Consider the following 16133-nt stretch of genomic DNA (forward strand, 5'->3'; position numbering starts at 1 on the left):
AAGAAGGATCGGATGTGGTCGGGTGAAATTGATTAAATACTTGATCACTATTCGAACAAGACAATTTTATTGTAATAATCTCACAATGAAATATTTCTGCATTTAGCAAAAGATAACGGGAATCTTTATGTCTACGAAAAAAAAAAAGAAAAAAAAAAAGAAAGAAAGAAAAGTAGAAAACTATGTTCTTAAACTTAACAAGTTAACATATATTTTCTATAATAATCGATATACTTTGCCTCAAAAATAGTTATATCTCAGGTACAAAATGGAACCCTATCACAGACGTTACATTAAAGCTTTATTACTTACATTACTGGAAAAGAAGCAAACCTACCTATCGATCGTGATATAAAGAGACATAAACATAGAGAATTATAAAGGAAGTGAGAGAGGGAAGTGCGACGAGGACAAACGATATACATATGCCCATAAAACACACTAAAAATTGTACGTTCGATAATATAGTAATATTTGGAAGACAATGATTCGTCGTTTTTCTCCTTCGATTACAATGATCGTCCATAGAAAAGAGAAACTTCGATTACAATTATCGTCCGTAGTTAGAATTAGAAACGTCTCACGCACCAACGAAGAGTCCACTAGAATTTTATCGTTGCGATCTACGTTGTAGATTCGACGTAGATTCACCAAGGTCTCCAAACGGGACCAGAAGATTCTAAGGATTCCCCGGAGGAGCTGGCAACGCTAAAAGGACTTTGTGGGGGCGTGTAAACGTTCTGATGTACACCGACGGTCGTAGTCGTGGTCATGGTCGTCATCGTTGCCGTAATCGTCGACGTTACGGATTCGGGAAAACCCTTGCTGGTACTTGGAACCGACGAGACGGAGGAAACGGAAGAGTTCGTTGAGGACGAAGAACCTTCCAATCTTCGAAGACAACCGCCAAGATGCCTCATAAGCTGAGCACCAGCGGCTGGATGAACAGCGGCGGCAACTGGAGTCGACAGGAACGTTGATACCTCTTGAGCACATTGCGTGAATCCCTCGCGGAATCTGTCCGCATAACTGTTTTCTGGCGTAAGAGTTAATCTACGTGCTGCCCTCAACGTATGAAGATGCCGAACTGTCAATTCAAGGATATCAGCTTTCTCCAACTTGGCGACGTTTTCCCCTTCGGCTTGAAGAGCGGTAACCATGAGATCCTTTAGTTCATCCAAACATCGGTTAATACGTGCTCTTCTTTTCCTCTCAAGCATCGGCTTCATAACCTTGCGATATTGGTAGGTCCTTGACACTGGTTCCTCGTACTCCATGCCGGTGACGGGTGCATAACTCGTATGCGGCGCCATCATTTAATTTCTTCTCTCTTTTACACTCGTTTTATTATATCAAGTAACACTTGTCACACGAGTCGCAGACGATTATTCGCTGCGATTATTCTTATATACCATATGATACAGTATATTAATAATAATAATAATAATAATAATAATATGGCGATAAGAATAATAATATTGACAATAGTGATAATAAGGTAACGCGTGATAAAACACTACTTGTGTATATTAACTTGATTATTATCGTTATACATATACATATAGAATATATATATATATATGTGCGTATATGCGTGTATGTGTATTCTCGGTGTGCCGAGGAAAGCGACGTTAACGCATCCGTGTTTGTCACGTTTCTGAGTTGGTTACGAGCGAGCGTGCCGTAGTTATACCACCAGTCCCACCACCGGATTGGTAGTTGGGCCCGGCAATTCGCCCCTCTCTTTTAGAGTTCGCGCGCCGTAAGCGCACGGTCGGTCGGTCGGTCGGTCGGTCGGTCGGGCGATCGGCCGGCCGGCAGCCGGAGGAGCGTGTATCGTGGGAAGCTCCCGGGCCGGAGCGTTCCCACAGACCGGGAGCCTGTGGCCGGGAGCCTAAGGCCTACAGCCTAAGGCCAAGAGAGCCTCGGGCCAAGAGAGCCTCCGAGTCTCGAGGCCCAAAGAGCGAATCGATCGTGGGGAGTGGTAGAGCTTGCCGTAGGACCCAACCGAGAGGAGGGTCACGAGAAGAGGACTTTTTCTTTAACACACCTGCGTACAAAGTCGTCGTAGTCGTCCTCCTCGTCTCTCTCTCTCTCTCTCTCTCTCTCTCTCTCTCTCTCTTTTCCTCTTATAAACCCTTGTTGATGCGTCGGTGAGACGCGAGACGAGAAAAGAAAAAGAAAAAAGAAAGGAAGAAAAAGAAAAGAGCCGTCTAGCACACGCCACGACGCGCGACGATACTCGTGCCTCTCTCGTGACTCCCTCCCCTCTTTTCCTTCTTCTCCTTCTCCTCCACTTCTTCTCCCTCTTCCTCTTCCTCTTCCACGCTGCACACGTATATATCTCTGCGCTCGATGACTTTGCCTCGTAACTTTCGACAGATAAAGAGATATGTGTCGAATTTCGATCGATCGAGCTCGCGATTTCTAATATCTCCTTCACTCGCGATTTTTTTTCTCGTTTTCTTTCCTCTTCTTTTTTTCTTTTTTACTTTTTTATCTCTTCTTCCTTTTTTTCTATTCTTTTTTTTTTTTTGGTGACTCGGCGCTCGTCTCCAAGTTCGAGACACCTTCCGTTCGTTCAATATTTCACGTCGCGATTTTGCCAAATTATCCGTAATGAAAGAAAAGAGGACGAGAAAAAAACGAATTCCTCTAATCGATACACGTTTTCGTGGAACGAATCGTTGGAAGTTGAGAACGCGAAACTTATATCTGGTGAGAACACGATCGAAATAAGAAATAACACTTAACGTGCGCTCGGAATTCGCGAGATAGCTTTTGCTCGGGATAGAAGGACTCGGGGTGCTTGGGAGGGGAGGGATCGCGCTTTCGGGGAAAATATTCTGAGATGCAGAAGCGACGCTACCGTCGCATTAGATCGAACGTATCTCCCATCTTCGTGATCGCATGACAACCGGTTTCCTGCCTCGGGATCGAAACGAGTCGTTCGGACGTCGATTTTTCGAATTAAACGTAGGATCTTAATGACCCTCTTTCTCTCTCTTTCTCTCTTTTAAGGATAGGAGATAGACTACGCTTACGGGACTTAACGAGGTGTTTAGTCCCCTTAGAAGGTAATACCCTAAACAAGGACCGAATAGACCGCTCGAAATTTTACGATTCCAGTCAAAAGTAAACGCAAAATTTCCTTTTGTAAAGATGTTCAAGATTTACGAGAAAAGGTAATATTTTTGTAAAAGCATTTATTATATACCGTCCCTCGGTTCAGGGTATTTCAGTTTGCATTGACATTTTTGTAAAATTTACAATCTCTAACGAAAATTTTGTCAAGGAAATAAGAAGGATTAGGATTTGGTAATTGTCCGACCAAAATTTCTTCTAATGGGAATGAACAATATTTTTTATATAAATTATGACAAAGGTTCGAAATATTTCTTCGTCGGTTTGTTTATTTTATAAAAGTTTAAATACGAAATCATTAATCGTGTACTGTCAAAGTCGATTCAATTTAGAATCGGGTAAGTACAACGACGGTTGTTTAATAATACGTTCGGGGAGAATGGAGTCCCTTCTTCCGTCATTGTTCCATCAAACAGTTATTACCACCATAATCTCGCCCTGTCGAGTAACAGGATCGAAACGTGCGTAGGAAGAAAATACGTTCCATCATGGCGTGCACGAGACAGAGAGAGAAGAGAGAAAGAGAGAGAGAGAGAGAGAGACAGTCAGGCCATCCGATGTAACAATTAACGTCAAAAGCCAGCGACTACCGTAGAAAGAGAGAGAGAGAGAGATCGAGGGTTGAAAATTCCCTTTACAAGTTCCTTTGTTCGTGTTAGAGTCAAAGCATCGATACGACTGTCGATTTCATTTGAAATAATTAATGAAACATTTTATTTATGACCGCTTTTTTGACATGTTGTATAAAAATAGAATTATTTTTTCTTCTATATCCAAAGAGAATTAATTATATAGAAATATAATATAATTCCAAATTACAAGGATTATTTTTATATATATTTATATTTTATAATCAAATGATCCAATTAACGTTAAAAAGAAATATTTCCAACTACCGACCAAATGGATTCGTTAGATAATTTTGAATTAAAATTTTTTTGCAATTAAAATTAATGGATTTACATTTGTTAACGGAAACGTCTGTGACCTTTTAACATTGTAATAAATTTATGTATTTGTAACATTAACACGTATTTATTTATAACATACGATTTTATGGATCTTCGATAAGAATGTATTTTCTTTAACCATTAAGTCGTTATAGTAAAACGATTGATCTGCGGTTACGATTTAAACCCGATTTGAGACATTGGCTCGAATCGATGGAATGCTCGTAAAAATGAACCTCCGTAATTATCGTACCTATCTTTTTTTTTTACAGCGAGTATATATGTTAATTATTACATATTTACAATCGTGACGATCGATTGTTTTCTTACCGAGGACAAGAGGATCTTCCGATGCATCAACAATATTAATTTTCTGTTTTGTGTGTGTGTGTGTATATATATATATTTATATTTATATACACATACAAATTATACACAAACATATATAAATATATATATACACAAAATAGTAAACTGGAGATGGTATAAGTAAGTGCATATATACGTGAAGCACACATAGAGAAAAGAGAGAGAGAGAGAGAGAGAGAAAAGTGACGGTGTGTTGGCAGAGAGCAGCAGGATAATTACACTGATTGGTCATCCGAGCCGGATGCTCGCACACGCACGATACTCCTCTCTCTCTCTCTCTCTCTCTCTCTCATCTCTCTTTTCTCCCTTCATCTCTCGTTCTCTTGCTCTCGCGCACACGCGCCGGTCGAGGCAACAAAACGAGCTTTATCCGTGCACAAGCAGGCAGGCAGGAGGCAGAGAGGCAGGGAACAGACACGGCGCTACCGGTGCACACCGGGACACCAGCTACATATTATTACCAGCGTTAACAACTCGTTATATCCAAGCGGTGTGCCTTCTTCTCGATCGAAAGCTACGATTTCCGCGCGCGAGAACGCGCGCTCGTAAGAGAGAAAGGGAAAGAGAGAGAGAGAGAGAGAGAGAGACTCTCTTCCAAAAGAGCGATATTCGTTTGTCGGTCATAAACGATCATTATATCGTTCTTCGTTTATACTCGATCGAAATGTTTCAGATCGAGTAACTCACTTCGTTACATTAACCAAAGAACCAAGGAAGATTAAAAAATAACTCAGGGCAGAGAGAGAGAGAGAGAGAGAGAGAGAGAGAGAGAGAGAGAGAGAGAAAAAGAGAGAGAGCACGTATCGAATAAAAACATATATTTACCTACATATACATACGTAGTTTACGCATAACGTTCTACCTGCGTAATCGAGGCTCGAGTCATTAATGTCAATCCGAATCAATTTCGGTTAAGACCCAGAGAGAAACGAGGAGCGATCTCCATTCCATTTTGAGGTAATTAAAAATCGAAAGGAAAATTTGCTTTTGAGTGGGGCGATAAGATGGAGGAACGAGGAGGAAGGAGAGAAGAGAAAAATTACATATCTTTCGTGATCGAACATTTTTCTCGTACGCTTTGGTAATCGGATTAAATACTTCCGTACTATTTCTATCACTTTCTCTCTCTCTCTCTCTCTCTTTTACGTTCTCTATATGTTCCGATATTCGAAAGGTTGGCAGACACCAAAATTCCAAGCGTGTATCCAAGGTGCTCTTTCTTCTCTCTCTCTCTCTCTCTCTCTCTCTTTCTTTCTCTTTTTCTTTCCTTGGCTCGTGCTATGAACGAGAACGTGGGAATATTCTCAGAGAAGCTGGAAGCCGTTTCCCTCTTCTTCTTTCTCCGCTTACCTTCGAAAAGGAGGAAGAAGAGGAGGAGGTGGAGGAAGAGGAGAGAGAAGAAGGCAGGGCGCTAGTAGCGCGTGGTCGCTTTACTCTCTCTCTCTCTCTCCCCCCCCCCTCTCTCTCTCTCTCCTTTCCTTCCTATTCTTATTCGCTCACTCTCGTTCGCGGTACATTGTGCGCCGAGCCGTGAGTCCGCTTTGTCGAAGGAGAGAGAACCAAGCGGGGTTCTTCTTGTGTTGTGTAATGTAATCTTAGCGTGCGCTCGCCCCATCCCGTTTGCCGCGCTACGAGCCATAATGCGAGGGCTATTGTACCGAGCACGGGCCATATTGTTGGCCACCTCTCGCCTCTACCCCTGCCGACACCCTACCGACACCCTACCGACACTCTACCGACACCCTACCGACCCCAAGTGGATAGTCGCTTCTTTCTTCTGCTTCTTCTTCTTCTTCTTCCTCCTCCTCCTCTACTTCTACTTCTACTTCTACTTCTACTTCTTTTTCTTCTTGATCTTTTTCTTCCTCTTCCTCTTCCTCCTTCTTTTTTTTCTCTTCTTTTAATCTTTTGTTTTCGTTTAATTTTCTCTCTCTCTCTCTCTCTCTCTCTTTTTCTATCTTTTGTTTTCTTTTTTTTTGTTTATCTCGAATTCAACTTCCGTATAACTTTCTTATTTCATTTCTCACCGTAATCGACTTTATTTTCCTTTGGATACCTATTAAATATAAATTGTATATTTTTCGGGATTATATCTACTTGCGTTTCCCTTTGACGAATATCGATCGATCTTCTTGTTTAAGAACGAATTTAAGAACGAAGAGAAAATATTAATCCGTGACGCAAGAGTACCTTTACCTATACAAAAACCCGACAAATTGACATCTCAATGTTTTTTAAAGGAAGAACGTAAGGTCGGTAGTGACATTTTGATACCTCATTAATTTTCTTTACATGAGCTTCTACGACAAGACGATTTCTTTCGGACGATGTATATCATACATACATACGTACATACATAGATACATACATACATATATATATATATATATATATATATATATATATATATACAAAAGAAAATAAAAAAAGAGCCAGTGATTAATTCGTCGATTAAACTAAATTCGATGTCGAATTTAAACGAACAAACGGAACGCTGTTACCTATATAAACGAATAATACCGGGTGATCTAATTTTGACTTTAAATGAGCGTGTTACGTGGATAGGTAACGCGTTGTGTCGGAGTATTACGTAAGCTCGCTCGCTCGCTCGCACGAGCGACAAGTGTGAAAAGAGAGACGGAACGAGGGAATGAGTGTTTGTACGTTAGAGAAAAAGGGAGAGAGATGGATAAATAGAGACAGAAAGTATGAGTTCTACTCGATTCGTGCTCGCGGAATCGTAAACAGGCAGCGATTTAACCATAGCGCAGGACCGTGATGCACTGATTAATTAGCCTCGTGCGCACGAATGAGACCTGCTTCGTATCTCTTTCTCTCTCTATTTGGATGTACGGTTTACATAATACCGACAAGCTTTTTACCACTCAATCTGACAAGGTGAAAGTTTATCGTTGGCATTGCTCCAAGGGAATAAGTTTAACCGCTTCTCTAAGTTGAAAGCACAGTTAGACTATTTAGATCGAAAATTGGATCGATGATTAGCCGTTCATCGTCGTAGAATCTTATCTATTTAAAATCGTTTTCGTCGGTGAACGATCGATTAAGTCTCTCACAAATAATCGATCACTGTCATTAATTAACATCATATGCATCGGTCGAATCATTTAATTGGTATTTCGCATGCCACCTGTTCGTCTCCGTTGAACGAATTCTGTGACAACGAAAAGGATGGAAGAAATTTCTACCGGTGTTCGATAACAACGCGATATAAAGGATTAAAATATATCTTTATAGAACGAGATGCAATAGGAGTTAAGTTTTCGATGTAATGAAATGTCCTCTTGATTAATCCGATGATTAATTCCTCGTCTTATCGTTAGAATCTTATCTACAAAGATCGTTTACGTCGACGAACGATTAACTAACTCTCTCGCAAATATCCATCAAGAGTATCTCCATTAATTATATTCTTTTTACTTCTTAGACATGTGTCGAATCATTTAATTGGGACTTTGCATGTAACCAGTTCGTCTCGTTGAACAATTTCAGTGACAGTGAAGAACGGAAGCTGCTTTCTACCGATGCTCGAAGAATAAGCCGGGATAATGGATTAAAACGTATTTGTACAGATCGAGATGCAACTCGAGTTATGTTTCGGTCCGTCGATGAAATGTTTCGAACAACTCGTCAGGATAGCTCACTTTCGCCCGGTCTTAATGGATCCCAAGAGAAAATTTACGAAACGTTAACGTCCCTCCTCCTCTTCCTCCTCCCACTCTCTCCCCACTTTGCCCTTCCCTCCTTCTTCTCTTCTTCCTGATCCACTTTCAACGAGCAGATACGTACATAGCTTTTTCCGTTGGGCTTAACGATCAGACAATAAATGATTGCTACGAATGCGAGAGGGCCTGTTTCTCACGAAGAAGAAGAGACGTCTCCTTTTTGAGTCGTGGAAGAAGCGTCCTCCTCCTCCTCCTCCTGCACCTCCACCTCCTTCTTCTTTTCCTTCTCTACGTAAGATGGACATAAATTATGACCACGATTAAGGACTCGTTCGAGTGTAACGAGAAAGTCGACCGATCCGTGTATCGCCAAAAACGATCTCCATCAACGTACACTACCGTCGTTATCGATCCGTCTTTTCTCTCGATCACTCACGAAGACAAAAATTATAAAACACTTAGTAGCACGCGACACGTGACAAATTGATCTCGATTTTCCTCCTTTATTTTTATTATTATTCTTTTTCTTTCTCTTTTCTTCTTTTTTTTCTTTTTTTTTTCTTTTTATTTATTTTTATTGTCTTTTTTATTCTTCGTTCTTTTTCTTTCTTATTTTCTTTTTTTCTTTCGCGATCGATTGCTTCGTATTCCCGAGGATCAATCAAGCTTCGTGCTCGAATGAAAAATCTTGTGAGAAGGATTAAAAAAGGTAAGAAAAAGCAGAATGAAATAAGATGTAAAAGAGAGAGAGAGAGAGAGAGAGAGAGAGGGAGATTATGGTGATTAAATAAATCAAGAAAAAGGAGGAGAAAGAGAAAATCGAGAAATCTTATTAGTTCAGATTCGTGAACGTGTTTTAGGATAAGGCCGGAGTATCCTTTAATTAGGAAGATCGAACGACATGCTACCGGTCGAAATCTAGTTTAGATTATTCCTCGGAGCACCTGCTGTTCTCGACTCTCGTTAACGATCAACCCGCCTTCAACCCCTCTTCGCTCAAGTTTGAGATATAAAATAAGATCGATCGTCGATCGACTTTGTCACAATCTCTTTAATCTCATTTTCTTCTTTCTTATTTCCTTTTCTACGAACGAATATTATCAATTAAGAGATAGAGAGAGAGAGAGAGAGAGAGAAAGATCCAAATTAAAACTTTGTAGATAAAAAATGTAATTGTCATTCTCGATGAAAAAAAAAGTGTTGGCAAAAAAACAAAAAGAGGAAGAAAAAGGGGAAAAAAAAAGAAAAAAAAGGACTGTCGATGAACATCATCAGCATCATCAGAGGTGACCGTGTGACCCGTTTAACGAAGTTTAATTACGACTCGGTGGTAACACCTGCTTCACGATCCGCTTTTCGATCGGTAGAAAAATTGCACGAACGATCGCAAAATGACTCACTTCTTTCTTCGTCCTGTTCAAGAGTGTGTACTGTTATAGCTGCTACTAAATGGAGGTAGGAAAAAAGATAAAGAGAGATGGAAAGAACGGAGAGAAGGCGAAACAAAACGTAGGTCAACAAAAGGGCTGCAATTTTCGCGGTTAGCATTTTTCTTCGTCGTACTTGGCCGTACCGTTATTTCTTGGTAATCCTGTCTCATCGTGTCGAGCTCACATCTTCCTTTTCCTTCTTTCTTTCATTTCTGCATCCTCCTCTTCCTCTTCCTTCTCTTCTTCATATTTCTCCTCCTCCTCCTCCTCTTCTTCTTCTTCTTCTTCTTCTTCAAAAGCACCTGCTACTCTTCTCTCTTCTCTTGCAAACTTGAATTGCTTCAACAATGATGGCAACGACGACGATGATGACGAAAAGGTTAGTCCCGAGCAACGGTCCTGTCGGAAGTACGCTTTGAGGAACCTTAATGCGACGGATGACGCGTCGAATTCGAACCTCGATCGCCCGTATGGCCAGCGGACAAAGTAATAAATCAGCTGGTAATCCATTGCGGAAGAGCAATTACACGTACGAGTTACAAAGCTTCGATATATGCATATGTATACACATATACACGTACGTGTATGTATGTATGTATGTGTGTATGCACGTACATATCGAATAAAATATAGTACACTTTCACACGATTCTCATTTTGCCTCATTTCGATTAGAAAGCTACACTTTTTCATCCTTCTTCTTTTTCTTCTTCTTCTTCATCACCATCATCATCATCATCATCTACTTCTTCTTCTTCTTCTTCTTCTTCTTCTTCTTTTTCTTCTTCTGCTTCTTCTTACAGAGATAAATACATTCGACTCTCATGGATCATTAAGAAATTACACTTTCCAGACCGTTATTATCTATCTCGTTTTTGAAAATGATCGAGAAGTCGGAGAATCTTATATTTTTTGTTTTTCTTTTTTAAAACGTATTAAAATTTTCGATCTCTCTCTCTCTCTCTCTCTCTCTCTTTCTCTCTGTGCGTGTGTATGTATATAAAAAAGTATGGAAAAAATGTCCCTAAAAAATACATAAATGCGTGTCTGTTACAGAATCCAGATAAAATGACAGAGACAGAGACAGAGAGAGGGAGGGTGGAGAAGATGAAGGAGATGGAGGGGGAAAGTAAAAAGGAGCAGAAGTGGAAACAGACGAGCGAGTATTTCGAGTCGTCCTGCGCGATCCTCTGGAAGGGTCGGTCTAAAATTAACTTGAAAAAATAAATAGGTGGAGACCACCGGCGACATTGCTCGACAGTCTTGTCGTCCCTCCTTTACCTCCTCCTCCTCCTCGGTCTTCTTCTCGGTCTCCTTTTACGTGCTCGAAACGGCGAGCAGACTAATTAACGAGCTTAACCAATTAACGCGCGCATCCCCCTTGAACGCGTTCGCTTAGCGATCTACAAAGTAGGGCCCCTGCCTTCTTGGACCGTTACTGCCGTTCCGCTCTAAAAGAAAGAAGGAGGGTAGAAACGAACGAGTACATTTTCTCCTCGTTAATTTGAACTTAAAAAATTAACCGCGATACCTCGAGCCCCTCGTTAAACGTTACATTTGTATACGTTTTATATCGTACCCTTTAATTCGAAAAAGAAAGATCAAAGAAAGATAATCTTACGATTTCTTTTAACATCTTCCTATTTTTTCTTCCCTCTCCATTTCCTCCCTTTTACCCAACCCCCATTCACTCCTCTCGACGCAAAAGAGAAATCTCAATTAAGAATGAAGATTCTACCTGGATAGAAAAATCATCGAACTGATCCGATACATATACTTACGCTCACACACACATACATACATACAAAGAGAAATAGAGAGAGAGAGAGAGAGAGAGAGAGAGAGAGAGAGAGAGAGAGATCACACCTATACCTTATGATTTATCATAGCTCGTTATTTAAAGCGATTAGATCGATACGACGAAGAAACTATTAGTTATCTCGTATGAGAGAGTAATAGAGAAACACTCCACCCCTATCTCCTAATCCTTAAGAAGATATCTCAAGAAGGGCTGCAATGGAATGCCAATCCTCGAACCGTTTAACACCCTCGGTAAGCTCACCGGGCTACATTCCCCCACCCTTTCTCTCTCTCTCTCTCTCTCTCTCTCTCTTTCTCGATCAAAATTAGGGTCGAAAAATCGGTGGCGTGGGCCTGCCCTTTTTCTTTCCCTTCCCCTTCATGGGCCTCGTTCGAACGTGCACAGGTGGTGCCTCTTCGGCCTCGTGGGAACTCGTCGAACGGAGTCTTCCCGTGTTACAAGGGGGCCCGTTTGCAAGGCCCCTCGAATCTCTTTCCCCCTTCGTACCTCCCTTCCCTCCCCCTTCCCTGTTTTCTTCGTGCTTCGACATCGGGTCAGCCCGCTCTAAGGATTCGAAATCCTACTATGGTGAAGTTGGGCCTCGAATTGGGGGCCATTCCCGTGCGGGTGTCGTTGGTAAATAGGCCCTTCTCCTCCTCCTCCTCCTCTTCTTCCTTCTCCTCTACCTTTACTTCTACCTTTACCTTTACCTCTACTCACCCTTCTCTCTCTCTCTCTCTCTCTCTCTCTTTCTCTTTTTTCTTTTCGTGCAGCTTCCTCCCTTGCTCGAACGGTGGGCCCAAAAAGGTGTCCGTAGCCCTCGCGTCGTGCGTGCTGCCGAAGTGTGCTGCTCGTGTGCTGCCGTTGTTACTTCTGTTTCGTTGCTGCTGGCCCCTCGAACGATGAGAGAATCGTCTGGTCTCTCCTTCTTTCTCTCTCTCTCTCGTCTCGTCTCGTCTCGTCTCGTCTCGACTCATCTCGTCTCGTCTCGTCTCGTTTCGTCTCGTCTCGTCTCTGTTTCTCAGATTGCTCAATGCACCGACGAACGAACCGTCGAGAGTTGCTCGTTAACCTTAAAAGGCCACAGTCGACTGACTCTTCCGATATTTTTTATCTCTCTCTCTCTCTCTCTGTCTTTTTTTATTTATTTATTTATTTATTTATTTATTTCTTCCTTTCTTTCTCACTACTCTCTTTTGCTTTTTATTTACCTTCGATCTCCTCCACTTCTTTCTCTCTTTCGTCATTACTTTTCTTCGGTACTGTCTATGAATATTTTTATTTTTCATCTCGTGATTTTTTATGTTCCCCCACCTCCTTTCTTTTTTACCTTACATACCAAACTCGACTCGATCGACGGTGTTAATCCAAGGGAACAGGAAGTATTGTATATATTTACATACGGGTAAAAGTAGTACACTCAGCATCTTTGAGTATTATCGATAACAGCAGGTGCACTCAGAAAGACCGGACAAGAAGAAGAAGAAGTAGAAGATGAAGATGAGGAAGAAAGAAAACGCTCGTCGTAGGATATTAATTGGTCGTTTTTGAAAAAAAATCTTCCGTAAAAATTTTCATTTCATCGTTATGCTCGATATTCCATTCGCATTATGATATTTAATACGGCTTGCAATAAAACGTCGTTTCATTAAAGCCAATCGTGTATTTTCCAAACGTGAGTTCCAACATGGAAGTCGCGAGAAGGAATTAACTTCGTTTCCGGTCGTAATCGAATCTATAAGACTTACAATCACACTGCGGTCACGACAATTATCGCCAATTCATGAACGATTCGCGGACCTTCTTATCTCTTATCTGCATTTATTTATAGTTATGCAAAATTTAATAATATTAATCGCATGAAATAATTTGTATGGAAAGAGTGATTATTATCGAAATGGATTCGAACGTCAACGAGTCGAACGTCGAAGCTTGGAGCTTGTAGAAAGTAATTTTTTTCTTTTATATATTTATACCGATAGGATTCTTAAAAAAAAAAAAAAAGACATTAAAATACAGGAACAAAAGCCAACGAAGAGGGTGTGGTCCCTTTTTGAAAAGTAGCTACGTTATCTCGATCGAAATTCACGTAAAAGAAAAAGTAGTAGCTTCCGGGTAGTAGCGAGTTGAGGCACGATGGATCCTTCAATGAAAACGTAAAGAACGTGTAATCGTGCGAGTACCCTATCTACGTACATACCACTACCCTTCTATCTAACTAACCAGATTAAAGACCTTTCGTCGCGATCTTATCTCATCTATTATAAATCGATATTCATCGTGCGCGAGACACAATTTCAGTTTCACGGAGCGTCCTTCCCTTAACAACTTTCTTTCTCCAACGTCGTTTTAAGAGACAGAGATAAATAGATAGGTAGATAAATAGATAGATAGACATATATATATATATATGTATAAATGGTATAAAAGGATAAGATAAACAACAAGAAAAAAGGAAAGAGTTCGTTCGACTCGAGGTTGTAAAACATACGATAAGGATAGATCAAAAGGACGATTAATTTTCTCGGCTTAGATATAGGCGATGAAATATTTTGTAATGTAATTTACGTTTTTCTTCTTTTTGCCCTTCTCGTCGTTTCTTCCTCTTCTTATCGACACGTTCTGCTCATTAAACCGCGAACACACTTCAGTCGCGATGATATTTGCCCGTCATTTGCATTGGAATAATCGACTTGAAATATGCTTCCTCTTTCTTCTCTCTTCTCTCTCTTCCTAACTCTCTCTCCCTCTTTCTCTCTCTTTCTTTCTTCCACGCTGATCTGGTCCTCTTGGAAAATAACGAGCGTAGATAGTCGAGAAACGATCATTTCGATCGGCAAATCCCGATACCTCTTTGGCCGACCTTTCAAAGATAACGAAGAATTCGAATAACATCTTCTTCTTATTATTTTTATCTTCTCCTTCTCCTCCTTCTTCTTTTTGTTTTTCCTTTTTTCGTTTGCTTTTTTTCCCCCTTTAAAACCTCTCCAAATTTATCATCGCTCACGAAAAGCAATAATCGTATTGATGCCGTTCACGATTGGTACGTATATACGCGCCGACCGTAAAATATCCTCTTCCTTTTATATTCGTCTTCTTTAGCGATTTTTTTACCTCTCCCGTCGAAGTTTCGTACGTCCATTCGAAAAGTCGTTCCTTCTTTCTTTTCCTTTTTTCCTTTTTTCTGTTTTCTGTACTTTTGTTCGACAAAAAGAAAAACCTTACGTGTCATTCCGAGGAGTCGTTCGAGAATAAACGGACAGCCGGATAAAACGATTGACGATGGTAGAGTCACGCTATATGTTAAAAAATGAGAGAAAGAGAGAGAGAGAGAGAGAGAGAGAGAGAGAAATAAAAGGAAAGCTTAATAAGTTCGTTGAAATAAACGGATATTCACAAATTGCTCCATCCATTCGATCGCCCGTATCGATTCGAGTAATTTTCTACCTGAAAACATACTTTTTAATTGGTCGAAGATACTCGTACCACTAGCGAGGTCTTAATTAGTGTCGCGGTTGATTAAGAAAACAGGAGTCTCTTTTCTTAAATAACCAATCTCGCATATCTTCGTTACGTTTTATTACACGTACCGATACGAATCGATACGAAAGATTTCAGGAACGAGTACGAAATATAGAAATTAGAACGACGTTGGTTTTGAAACGACCAACTTTGACGATAACGTTGAAATAGTGAAATTCTTTCACGTAAATAAACGAAAACGATCACGAACAACATAAGGAAGCGTTTACGACAGATAAGTGAAATATATTCTAGTAAATCATGTACTAGGTAACGTCGTTCTTGAAAATGGCGGCTACGAGGGATCCGGTTGCGTTGTCTCGCGTATTCCTGTTAACCGGTAGGTAGGTAGGTAAGTAAGTACGTGGTGGTGCTTTCCTTTTGTCAGGTAAATCGTGGATGCGCGCCACGACACGTCCTCCAACGGCCTCGAGAGACAACGACACATGCCTTCACACCGTGTGTTCCCATAGCCGTCGACGTTCGTGTCGTGTGGAAGAAAGGAAGAGGGAAAAAAAGGAGAGAAGGAGGAGGAGGAGGAGGAGGAGGAGGAGGAGGAGGATGATGACGACGAGGAGAAGGAGGAGGAAGAAGAAGAGAAGAATCGTTGCTCGTCGTTTGGTCATTGCTCAAGCGCGAGCTCGTGCCTTTTCGTCTTCCTCTTTCCTCTGTCTCTCTCTCTCTCTCTCTCTTTCTTTTTCTTCTTCTCTTTCTTTTTCTCTCTCCTTCTCTCTGTCGTTCACTTCTTTATTCGCTCGCATATTTCTTTCTCTTTCTTTCTTTCTTTCTTTCTTTCTTTCTTTCTATTTCTCTCTTCAATGTCCGAGGAAAACGACTTGGCCCTTCTCGGATCGTCTGCGTCCTGCATGCGGCACCGACTCGCGATCAACGTGACCAGACTCTTGAATCGATTTCTACGAGCTTTCCGCTTCGAAAGGTCGACCGTACTCGAACTCGCTCCACGCTCGCATATTTTTGGGGATTTTCGATCGTCTACGTGACTACTTACATACTTAGATACTTCTTTACTTATATTTATATCGCGTAAACGAAGCAAGAAAAAGGAGAAAAAGATCGATCATCCGATCGGAAATATTACAATTAGATCGATCGATCGATCGATAAATTTTATAAAAACGATTTTTATCCCTCGAAGAAAAAATCCCGATCAAAGGTTTTTGTCCGAGCACTTTGGAAAAAAATCTTCGACGGTCTCTTCTTTCTATTTTTTTTTC

At 40.8% G+C, this 16133-nt stretch overlaps 2 protein-coding genes across 2 annotated transcripts in view; both read right to left on the reverse strand.

The window, feature by feature from the left end:
• Window positions 1–16133, reverse strand: part of LOC127067091 (uncharacterized) — a 148966-nt gene that overhangs the window by 24144 nt on the left and 108689 nt on the right. The window lies entirely within an intron of this gene.
• On the reverse strand, window positions 45–1854 carry LOC127066689 (enhancer of split mbeta protein-like). The gene has a single exon (XM_051000711.1). It carries the CDS (start codon window positions 1314–1316, stop codon window positions 648–650), a length of 669 nt encoding a protein of 222 aa, XP_050856668.1. The 5' UTR covers window positions 1317–1854; the 3' UTR covers window positions 45–647.

The sequence above is a fragment of the Vespula vulgaris genome, chromosome 10 (genome assembly GCF_905475345.1).
Source record: "Vespula vulgaris chromosome 10, iyVesVulg1.1, whole genome shotgun sequence".
Taxonomy (NCBI): Eukaryota; Metazoa; Arthropoda; class Insecta; order Hymenoptera; family Vespidae; genus Vespula; species Vespula vulgaris.

Coding starts and splice junctions, on each gene's coding strand:
- LOC127066689 (XM_051000711.1), bottom strand. CDS start 1,316: ATGATGGCGCCGCATACGAGTTATGCACCCGTCACCGGCATGGAGTAC.